The sequence below is a fragment of the Siphateles boraxobius genome, unplaced genomic scaffold, assembly GCF_051911475.1.
Source record: "Siphateles boraxobius isolate OS27281-9 unplaced genomic scaffold, OSU_SipBor_1 65, whole genome shotgun sequence".
NCBI classification, from domain to species: Eukaryota; Metazoa; Chordata; class Actinopteri; order Cypriniformes; family Leuciscidae; genus Siphateles; species Siphateles boraxobius.
Window position 1 is genome coordinate 11,460,927 of NW_027509192.1, and position 11,805 is coordinate 11,472,731.

Below are 11,805 nucleotides of genomic sequence, written 5' to 3' on the forward strand. Positions count from 1 at the left end.
TAGTTTTAGTCATGCATTACAGAGAGATTACAAACAGCATGCTGGTACTGTAAGTGCGGTCTCACCCACACAACCCCGTCCCATACAGAGTCCAAACACTGGTTCAGGAAAGCCGTTCTGCTTTATTACAAAGAAAGGGAGCCTTAAATGTGGTCAGAAAATACAAGATTGGTCTGTTTTTCGTACTATCGGTTTTCCCTTTCCTACGAAATGCTTCTATTCAAATAGCTGCAGTTGAAATGTCTCCACCCCCGTGGTTTCTTCCCGCAATACAGATGTCCTCGGTAGGCCCTCCGTGTCGCCTTTATTCGTTTAGTTGAATTGGTCTTTAAGTGCACAGGGTAACAAACGTGATTCCCTGTCTGGCAGCTCAACATACTGTTCACTACATTTTTTTTGTCTTTTGCATTTTTGCTTCTACCACATAATGCCATTTCTGTTTACCTCCTAAAAACGAGGTCAAGCATAGTTACTTCTTCCAAAATAGACGTAATGTATATATATATATAGATACATCTATCTATATATATCATATATATACACATTCATACATACATATCTTTATTCATGTGATGTCAAAAAATTAAAAAAATGTACACGTTTATTACAAAATCGTAACAAAGACTGAAAAGGGTTTGTATTCATTCTGGAACAATGTTTCTCGATAAGCTCACAACCGCCTGGTCCGCGGCTTGTGCCCAGCAACGGTCACTGAAACAGTCTGATTGGGTTTTATTGAAACTAAGCAGAAAACAGCTCGGGATGAGGAACGCAGGTGGATGGAGCAAAAGGAATGACAAACGAAAGAAAAAAAGGGGGGGGGGAGCACCTCCATGATGTTAATGACAGGGCCGCGCGTCCTTCCAGACAACGACTTGAGCGGAGCGATTTTCCCACATTAAAAAAAAAGCAGAAAACAATTTTTGTGTTCTTTTATTACTAAATAGTGCAACAATGAACATTGCATTTTCTTTTGCCCTTGTGTATTCACATGTATTGGATTTGTCTTTGTGTCTGTCCTGTTTGTTAGCGCAGCGCGCTTCGGAAAACAAAGCGCGAACTGCGTATTTTTTTTTCTCTCTTTAATACCAATGGATGTGTTTGTGTGCTGTACTGCAACTTCAAAGACTCCAGGCAAACACCAAAAGGGGCTTTCCATCAGAGGAGTAAACAAAACATTGACCCTGCTCGAAATGAAATGGAGGGAGAAGAAAAAAAACGTAAGAGGGGAAATTTAAAAACAGAATGAAAATATATAGAAGTGTTTTTTTGTGTTCGGGCAGCACATAATTTGTAAGGCAGGGTCCCTCCCACCCAGTTCTCAAGGTGGAGACCCCTGCCACCCTCCCCTCCCCCTCCCGCAGTTCTTGTCCAGACAGTTGAGGAATAAAACCAGGTTTTTTGTGGTCGGGCAGGTCGGCTGGCTGTCTCTGGCCGATCGCTCCTAGAGCTCACGGGTGCTGATGGACGCAGCTTCAGAAGGCCTGCTGGGCCGGATTGTAATTGAAGGTGGTTGGCACGTGAGGCCGCTCCTCTAGCTTGTCGTATTCCAGGTGAAACTCCTGGGAGACGAGAGAAAAGCACAGAGCTGACGTCTAGCCACGTATATATATATATATATATATGACATGCATTTCACTTGAACGTTCAGTATAATAATGATGACATATTTCGTCATTATCACTATCGACAGGTAACTGCACTAACGGTCAAATAAGGTGCACTATTTTATTTGTAAATAATGAATAATATTTAATCAATGTTCACACTGCAGCAGATCGATTAAAACATTTTTGCCATATATGTGTAAAAATTTACTGAATCCCAAAAAAATCAGTAAACAAAAAAGATAAAATTAAACAATATAATTTATTACAATTAATTTTAATGCATTTAAAACACAAATATATTTTATTTTTTAATTATTTATGTATATATAAACATTGTGATAGTTTAACAGTTGCATATTTATATTATTTTAATATTGTTTTATTATTAGTGTCATTATTATTTTTCATCATCTTTTGTACTATTATTGTTTACTTAACAGGTTATAATACAACTAAGGCATGTTGTTTTGGGGTGGTCGGGGAGGGATTGAAAATGTAAAAAATACAATCTCTGTTAAAACAGTGGCATTTGTATTTGAAATAAATAAATAAAAAAACACAGACAAATAGAATTCTGTCATTATTTACTCACCCTCATGTCGTTCCAAACCCGTAAGACTTTCGTTCATCTTAGGAAACCTCAGAACTTTCTGAACCTTCATTGACAGTTACGCAATTACCACTTTGACGCTTTTAAAGCGTTCATAAAGAGATCGTAAAACTAATTCATTTGAAATAAGCGGCCCAAATTTTTTTGAAGAGACATGATCGCTTTTATATGATGAACAGATTGAATTTAGGCTTTTATTTACATGTAAACAATCAACTCACAAATCATTTGTGGTAAACGTAAGCTCAAGCATGATCGCTTAATGTGCGAGAACCAATGAGGTTCATTCTCGTGTTACGCAGCACGTTTGAGCTTCCGCAAGAATCAATGAGGTCCATTCTAGTGAATGAAGAATGGTTCAAGCAGGTTCGGTTGAGCTGTTTATTATCACTGTTCAATTAAATCTGTTCATCATATAAAGTGATCAAGTCGCTTTAGAAAAATTGGACTAAACCACTTAATTCATATTTCATCAAAAATATCTTTATTTGTGTTCCGAAGATAAATGAAAGGCTTATGGGTTTGGAACGACATGAGGGTGAGTAATTAATGACCGAATTTTCATTTTTGGGTGAACTCATTATGGTTAAGTATCATCATCTACACTTTCTGGATATTTTATACAGATTTATCTCATATTGTATAATTAAAAAGATGATATTGGTCACGACTATTATTTACATTATATGTCATTACTGTAACAGTCATCTTGCTGCTCTCTTAGATATCGGCATGAGCCATTAGAAATGGCACAAATCCGATGTTAGGTTAGAGAAATATCAGCAAAAGACTATCAGCAAATCTCTTATAGCTAAAAACAAAAATATTTCAGGACACCGATTTCAGTATCTTTACCTTAGCGACCTTCCTCCAGTTATGACAATCAAAGAAGTAGTATGTTCCTCTCTCGTAGGTGTTGGTCTTTAGCGTGGGCTCCATGCCAGGTGCTCTTGTAATCCAAACCCTTTCCTCTTTATGGTACCGCCAGTCCCGGTTGAAACTGCAATACAACAAAGCGTTCCATTTAACCTCTCGACGTCCACCTGTGGTTGGTTACCACAAAAAATGTTTGGGCAAAGAATGACTTAATCAGCAGGACGTACAGCTCGACGGCAGCGAGGAGTTGTAAGAGGTCTCCTCCGTTCATGTAGTAGAGGTAGAACAGCAGGTCTTCACCATATCGCCCCAGTTTTATTGCAGCCAGCTGTGTAGAGCACATTATGAGGTCAGCTGGGTGCGCATTACAATTTCAATGCTGTTTTATTGAAGTGTTTATCACCTCACCTTGTCCCTTATGTGAATGTTGGTTAAGTACTCTGAAGGAACATGGAAGTCTAAAAAAAAAACAGTTGCATTCATTACTGAAGAGCCTAAATGAGTTGGTCATTTTACCAAGTAAGATCAAATTAACTCTTACCAATGTCTTGTGGTCGACACGGCGCTGAAGCCCAGGGAGATGCAAACTTAGGATACAGATTCCTACAAGGATTTAAAACAGAAATGCAGAAATGTATGCATGGACGAAAAGAGAACATTGACAAGAAATCAATATTTGGCAAAAAACTAAAGCATCATACTCTGGAGAGTTGAGGTTGAGTCCTAGCGTTGTTAGGTCGCTTCCTAAAGCCAGGTGAACCATCCCAGGGTCCGTCTCAGCTGCCCGGATGAATGTCAGGAGTCCAATCATTCCAAACTGATCCGTCACCATTCCTGAGGGAATGTTTGTTACCTTGCCTATAAAAGACGAGAACGGATGTGAAAGTTTGATTGAGGGTTTCCAATGGACAGGGTTCCCACATCTTTTGAACAATTAATTTGTTTATTTCCTGCATTTAGCAGGTGCAGATGATTTATAAAAAATTTGTTAAAAAAATCACTTTCTAGGTGTGTGTGTGTGTGTGTGTGTATATATATATATATAGGCTGGGATTTAGTGAGTTTGAAGTGAAAATATTTGATGAACGGAGAGCATTCTCTCTCTCTCTCTCTCTCTCTCTCTCTCTCTCTCTCTCTCTCTCTCTCTCTCTCTCTCTCTCTCTCTCTCTCTCTATATATATATATATATATATATATATATATATATATATATATATACACACATATACACACACACATATGTCGGGCTGAAACCTTGTATGTCCACAGGGTTTTTCATGGTTCAAAAACGTCTTCGGTGGTGACTGATGTACACGGTCATCCATGAACTTTAAGATATTGCTTTCCATGACTTTTCATGGGATTGAAAGTATTATTATTATAATATTTTTTAAATATATAAACTTGAAATGGAAACCCTGACTGGTGCATTGAAACCTGCCTGAGCAGATTCTTGATACTTTAAAATAATTGGTTAAAAAGCACATTACTTGTTTTATTCAACAGTTATGTTTTCAAAGCTGGAAGTTGTTTGAAATACATCCGTGAATGTTGCTAGGGAGCCTCACCATCAGGCAACACCTGGATCCCTTTCTTTTGCTGGTTGTTATTCTGTGCTGATGATGTCTTGTCACCGGGAAATTTGGGTCCATCTGCACTTGAGCTGCCCTTGCCTGAGGAGTTCAAGTTCTGTGAAGACAGCAGAGGCCAGAACAATGCGTTAAAGGTCAAACAATCGTCGCAACACTGGACAGCATCACTTCAAATTTGAATAGCCAAGTATCCTTACCCATCCTGCAAAACAATGACACATGTTAATTATTTACACATGTTTATTTATATCTCTCTATGAAACTTATGGAAGATCAAATTCAGGCAATACTGACTGATTTGCTTTCATCCGTGCTCAATGTCGGGTCCTTGTAGTTGGGCCCGGGTAGGGCTGGGAAGTCTTCGTTGTGAATCGAGAAGTCCTGCGACTGTTCGTTCGATGGCTTTGTGACCATTCCAACTACACAGAGATACATTTTAACAAAGGTTTGATGGTAATTGTGAGAAAATACAAATAAAACCACTGAACTTGTCATGCATTCACAACACATCATTCATTCAAGGAGAAGCATGCTTAGTCATAAAAACTAAGAGGGTTTAGGTTTCCGGCTGCTAAGTGATGCGACTGTGTAAAATGAACTCGTACCATAGGGTGCCCTTCCAGCCAGCGGATTATGCAACGGTGTTGGGTTGCCGTTTCCCTCCCTCCGACTTCTGTCTGCAAGTGCTGGGAATTCTGAGAGATCTATTCCTGTCACGTTTTCACTCCCGTCTGCCACACAGATGATAGAAATAGAATAAAATGAGAATGGAATGCTTCTTTTTCTAGAACATAATTTAAGCATCACGGCTCCTGTCATGGTGTGTCATCACCAAGCTCGATCAATGAAGTACTCACCTGTCCCGTTGAAGATGTTATTGGATAAGGAGTTCATTCCAAACCCCTGGCTCCGGCCCATTCCAAATCCCGACATACTACAATGACACACATGAGGATTTGACCCTTTTGTTAAGGTCAGTCTTAATCAGTCTTGATTGGCCTTATCTTGGCCTAAGGTAAAAGTTAATTAAAATACATAATATGTATTTAAGATTATGAGAATCCACTTTTTAACATAAAATCAGCTTTAATTTTAGCAATAAACAAAGGAACAAAGTGTGTATTTAAGAAAGGAGATTCTAACAAGATGATGTGTGCCCATCAGCCGTAAATGTGCAGAGAAAACAAGCCTTGCAAAAAAAATGTAGGCCTGTAATTCGGTTATAATGGGAAAAGTACATTAACAAGGCTCAACAATAAGGATGGCTTGCTGATCCAGGGACAGTGTAAGAGAGTTTCGATCTAGTTGACGAAAGTGTGCTATTGGGTCACACTACTTGTATTCAGCAAGGACACATTAAATTGATCAAAAGTTACAGTAAAGACGTTTAAAGTATTACAAAAGGTTTCCATTTAAAAAATGCAGTCCTTATAAATTTAATCAAAGAATCCTGAAAAAAAAGATCACAGTTTTCACAAAAAATATTAAGCAGCACAATTGTCTTCAACATTGATAATAATAAATATTTCTTGAGCAGAATATCAGCATGAATGATTTTGAAGGATCATATGAGACTGAATACTAGAGTAATGGCTGCTTTTTTAACAGTCATTATTTATTCTAATAATATTTCACAATATTGCTGTTTTCACTATATTTTTGGACAAATAAATGCAGCCTTGGTGAGCATAAGAGACTTCTTAAAAACAAAAAATCTTACACTACCATTCAAAAGATTGGAGTTGGTATCTTACATTTGTCTACACATATTTGTCTTTTGGTGGAGAATTATACTTTTTAAAGTTGCTGACACAGAATGACTTGAGACGGACTGGGTTGAACATTCAACACACTTGTAACAAATACATACAACCACCGATCAGTAATGTATCCAATTATTTTCCAGTAGAACTGTTTATTTATTGCTGTCTGTGAGTTTTCTGTGTAATTTTTAATAACGGCACAATTTTCAGCTATTAAAGCATATAAAAAAACTGACAAAAATCAATGTGTACAAATGTATAATACATTTTAAAGTGCTCCTATTATGCTATTTTAAAGACTTCTTATGTTGTTTTTAGGTCTCCTATAATATATTTACAACATTAGCATCAAAGTTCAAAGGGCAAAAAACACAAACATCGCCGCTTCACCTCTTTTCAGCAACACAAATCAAACTCTTCCAGTCTCAGCTACAACTACAGTGTTTGAGGGTCAAAGTAGACGTTGTTCAAAGGCAGCCAATGAAGAACACGGGTAACCCATTATGCAAATTTATTACAAACCTACTTAGGTTCATGCAGGAAGAAAGACTGTAAAGGCCTCATTATGCTTCTGCGTCAACTCCTACGGCGTCGTGGCCGTTTTAGGGTTCTGCGTCAGGTTGAGTTGCATCGCGGTGCATCTGACCAATCACAGCCCTTGTGGTCTGCGTCGCCTCGAACGCGTAGTTACAATTTTTTTGAGGTGCACGTCGAGCTACGGCGGAGGGGTTCGCGGCGACGCAGAGGGGTCTGCGGGGGTACGCCGTCGATTCGACGCCGAAACATAAAACAGGCTTAATTACTGACGACTCGTTTCAGGTCGTTCAGAATCGCTTCTTTCTTTTAGGAGACAATAACAATATTTATCAGGGATGTGCACGAGTACTCTGTGTGATAGCGACGATCAATCATGAAAAAAATGATCGCTGTGACAATTTTTATTTTTTTCCTGACACCGCATTTTGGGCAGTCCCTGATGTCTGATTGGTTAGCGTTAGGACAGCATGCAGTCCAGACTGGCGAAATAAAGTGAAAATATGGATTTGAAAGTGTGCAGTGGTTATTTGAGACAGTCAAATTCCTTTTAGATTTTTCCTTTCCTTGTAGAATTTTTCAACAAAAAAAAAGTATATTATTAATAATCCAGCAGTGTTCTTTTTTTCTTGTCATTTTTTCAACAGGCCTGTTTTAATTGAAATATTTTCATTATCACCCTAACAGACATGCCACGCCCCCACACAAGCCCCATCCTCGAGTACATGAGTACTAATTTTCGAGATCTATCAATGCTCGAAATGAAAAATGGACAAAAATGCCCATCCCTACTATTCATCTGCACTTAGTTCTTTGATATTTTGTAGAGCTTTTACATTCACAGACTGCTATATTACAAACTACAGTGGTGCTCACTGCAGAGCCAAATTATGTTATGGGTGGAGTAATGGAGTTAGGATTAGGGTGTGGTTGGATATTCTAGCTCCACCCATTACATTCAGAGAGGCGGAGCTGGACTTCACACTTGACCCGTGGCTCTGCAGTGAGCAGCCTCTCAAAAAAAGCATAATAGGGACACTTTGAATGTATTTTTTGACTGCTAGCCTAACCCTCAATCCTTACTGTTGAGCCTTGCCATAAACGATAAAGATAAATTAAAGACATTCTATTACTGTGGAAAAAGAAAGCATTTGACGTTACAAAAAGTGTCTTCAGAAGTCAATTTATAGTTTGTTTTTTTCCCACTACATTGAACACAATCTGACCACTGTCTTGGCACTGGTATTTCTGTGCATGTATTTTTTTTAAATAGTAAACTGTACTAACATGTTAAACTCACAGCCTCAGAAAGCCTTACCAAATCAAGTTGTGTTTGCTCACTCGCGTGTGGTCAGTCTTACCTGTTGATGGTGAACGGCTGGCGTGCTGGCTGCTGTTTGGGCATGCAGATAATGCTGGGAGAGCTGCGGTTAGGGCTGCCCAGGCCAGAGCTGCCCATGCTGTTGGTCCTGCCGCTCATACCCATGCCCTGCCCTACCTGCGAGCTCATCATGTTCCTGGTGTTCATGGGAAGGATGCCCCTGCGGAAACATCAGCAAGGCAGGGATTTAGCACAGCAGATCACGGCATCCCACACAACATAAATCACACGGAGGAGATGGCGTACCTGTTCGGCGACGGTGGTGTGTGGAGGGACATTGTTGGAACGCCTGTGGTTGGGGTGCTATGGCTCGGTAACTGAGTGCCTTGTGTTAAACTCCGGTTCAGTTGAGGATTGTTGTTGCTCATACCTCTTGTTGAGAAACCTAGTGCACCTACAAATTAAGAAACACTGATAAAATGGTGCTCAGAATCAGAGTGCAAAGTGCTTTTATGAGAAGCACAACAACTTATCAGAAATATAAGCCAGATCGAAGACTTGTACTCACTTTGCGGACCATACAAACTCGCACCAAGTTGTGACAATTGACCTGACAATGACGGCGAGGGAGATGGCAGCATCTGTAAACCAAGTTTTTTAAATACTATGTAAACAAGATCTGACATTATTAAACACACATATTAGAAACCCTTTTCATAAACATATTTACATATACACATATCCATAAGTTGTAGAAGGTGAGATTTTTGAAAGAATTTGATAAGTAATATAGTGAAATATATTATTATTATTCATATTATTGTTTTTTTTAATGTAATTTATTCTTGTGATTTTCAGCATCATTACTCCAGTCTTCGGTGTCACATGATCCTTCAGAAATCATTCTAATATTATGATTTGCTGCTCAAGAAACATTTATTATTATTATCAATGTTGAAAATAGTTGTGCTCATATTTTTTCAAGATTCCTTGATGACTAGAAAGTTCAAAAGAACAGCATTTATATGAAATGGAAATATTTTGTAACATAAATGTCTTTACAGTCACTTTTGATAGATGCATCCTTGCTGAATAAAACTATTAACTTCTTTAATATATATATAGCCTATATATTGAATGGTAGTGTATATTTCTCATTTACATTTCTCTCTATTTCCCTTACTGACAAATGAAAGACGCTTTTTAGCACTAATGCATCATAAAAACAAATTATGACGCACATTAGATGTGCATTGGATTCTTTATCTCTGTTATGTTGCCATTCAGAATGATGGGAAATACAAAACAGCTAAATTGTTGTCATAATTTGTTCCCGCCATGATTTTTTTATTGGCACGCTACCAACTACAAAAGTCTGGAAATTATGACATTATAGTGGCATTCACATTAGTTTCAGTAATGTAATTTATCAGTAATGTTTTGAGCCATATATATGTTTATGAAGGACTATTGCTAAATTAAAAAAATAATAATGATTTTGGAAAGAAAACAATTTTGCATATGTTTTGGTGGTCAGGTCATGAACCTGTTCGCAGTGCAAATGTTCGCAGTGCATGTGAAATAAGCCAATAATAAAGTAATATGCTTTCATTCTATCGGACCTATGGTCAACAAAAGCATTAGACACGATGGACATAACAATCAGAATTAACTAGCGACTGTTCTTACGTCTTTCTCCGATCGATGCGGGAACATTGACTGCTGGCCATAGTACATCTCATCCGAGTATTCACTTTCGCCCCCCTCAACAAACTTCTTTCTCGTTGCACTGAACATTCCGTTTGTCACCTACGGAAAAAGAGGAGGCAGTTAAAGCCAAGATATTTAATTCCTGATCACCCATATCTGAAGCAAAATCATATCAGATTATCTTTGCACACATCTAGTTGACTTATCATTAACCAGATCTATATGGCAATACTGAGAACTTGTAATAAATAATGAATTACCACTGCAGAACAACACCTAAGGCTACACGCTGCTTTAAAGAGCATTATGAAAACGTAGAGACTGTTTTTTTTTCTTCAGCACAATTTACACCTGAATCTCGCAATTAGTATGTGTAAGATTCAACTTTACTGTAATTTAGCGAATAATCGTATGCTATAAGAGCATATAGTCCTGCTATTTCGGTACGTTGTTGAACAAATAATGTATTCATCTAATCAAAACCCAGCAGATATTTGGTGTATGGTTGGAAAACAAAACAAATATCGCTTTCTAAACTGACACCTGACAACCAACACAAAATCAGCTTAAAACACCAGCTAAATCCATAAAGAAACATGAATTACTAGCCAGATACTTTAACAAACTCACATTTCAATCCACCGTAACATTATTCAAAAACATAAAACTGATTCGTACGTGTTATGGAATTACGAACATAATTACAGAGATAAATAAGTAAAATAAACAATGGCATGTCGCGAAATGTTCTCATTTATATCAGCTAGTTAGCTTTGCCGATAGCTATGTAGCTGCTAACTAGACATTTTCGGCTTACATAAAGATTAATGAAAACCAAAACACATTGAACCATTTAATCTATATTAGTCATGGTGTTTCAGTTTTATACTATATGCCTAGACATACAATATGCATGTATCTATCTGTTGAAATGGTTTAGGCCTCTGTCTCGGCTGACTGTTTTTGTTAGCACTCAGCGCTAGTCGGCTAACTCTGGCCTCCAGAACAAAAACAGAAACCAGTAAAGCCGTGCAAACGTGTCATTGCATTCATCCAGCTACTAAATATCTGCTTGGATAAACGCATAAAGCTGCAAATGTTCATTTGGCCCTGTATATGCGAGACAAACCCTGTTGTGCAATGTATTTTTTAGGGTGAAAATGAAATTGACTAACCGCATTAATTTACCCTCTCCTCGCAGATCCAAGATGGCTGTGTATCCTACAGGCGAGAATGCTGGGGGAATAGCCTTTACCCTCTGACCCCTTGACCTTCAGTTTATTTCATACTAGACTAAAAATTGTGCTGGACACATTCTGCTGGATCTTAGACACTCTACAGGAGAATTTTATTATGTTATAATAGAATGACACCATTACACTCTAGTCTAGTCACTCTTTTTATACCTGAAACATCACACCAGCAGTTTCATTTGATTTGTTTATAGTTTGCACTTATGATAATTTATTATAATATTTTGTTGTCTGCCATTTAACGAGCCCTGCTTAGAATACAGAAAATCTTACGATCTTACAGAATATGTGTGTTTTACATCTGCAGCCAAGTGCAGGTAACATTGATTAAGAATTCATAATTTGAGGTGTAATATAGAAATGGGATGTTTTCAAGATTTAATACTAGGAGTTACAAACTTTTCGCTCTGATAGGTATATAAGGCCTGTTTCGAAAACACTCGAAAGCAGCATGTAAATAATGGATAATGGACAGTTAGCCAGTCATTATCCCAAAATACAGCCACACATTGTGGTGTTTTATCACACTAAAGGTG

The 11,805-nt window shown here is 37.9% G+C and overlaps 1 protein-coding gene across 2 annotated transcripts; it reads right to left on the reverse strand.

The window, feature by feature from the left end:
• Positions 1-102: 102 nt before the first annotated feature.
• On the reverse strand, positions 103-11,321 carry cnot2 (CCR4-NOT transcription complex, subunit 2). 2 transcript variants are annotated; one of them, XM_077210983.1, is made up of 15 exons: positions 11,192-11,321; positions 9,996-10,115; positions 8,875-8,947; positions 8,613-8,760; positions 8,347-8,526; positions 5,546-5,622; positions 5,294-5,419; positions 4,983-5,107; positions 4,665-4,785; positions 3,798-3,954; positions 3,638-3,699; positions 3,505-3,554; positions 3,324-3,424; positions 3,076-3,220; positions 103-1,562 (listed from the first exon to the last, which is right to left on the reverse strand). In XM_077210983.1, the coding sequence occupies exons 2-15, from the start codon at positions 10,101-10,103 to the stop codon at positions 1,476-1,478; spliced, it is 1,560 nt and encodes a 519-aa protein (XP_077067098.1). In that variant the 5' UTR covers positions 10,104-10,115; positions 11,192-11,321; the 3' UTR covers positions 103-1,475. The 2 variants fall into 2 exon arrangements, with proteins under 2 accessions (XP_077067098.1, XP_077067099.1); XM_077210984.1 differs by having other exon boundaries at positions 11,205-11,232.
• Positions 11,322-11,805: the final 484 nt, after the last annotated feature.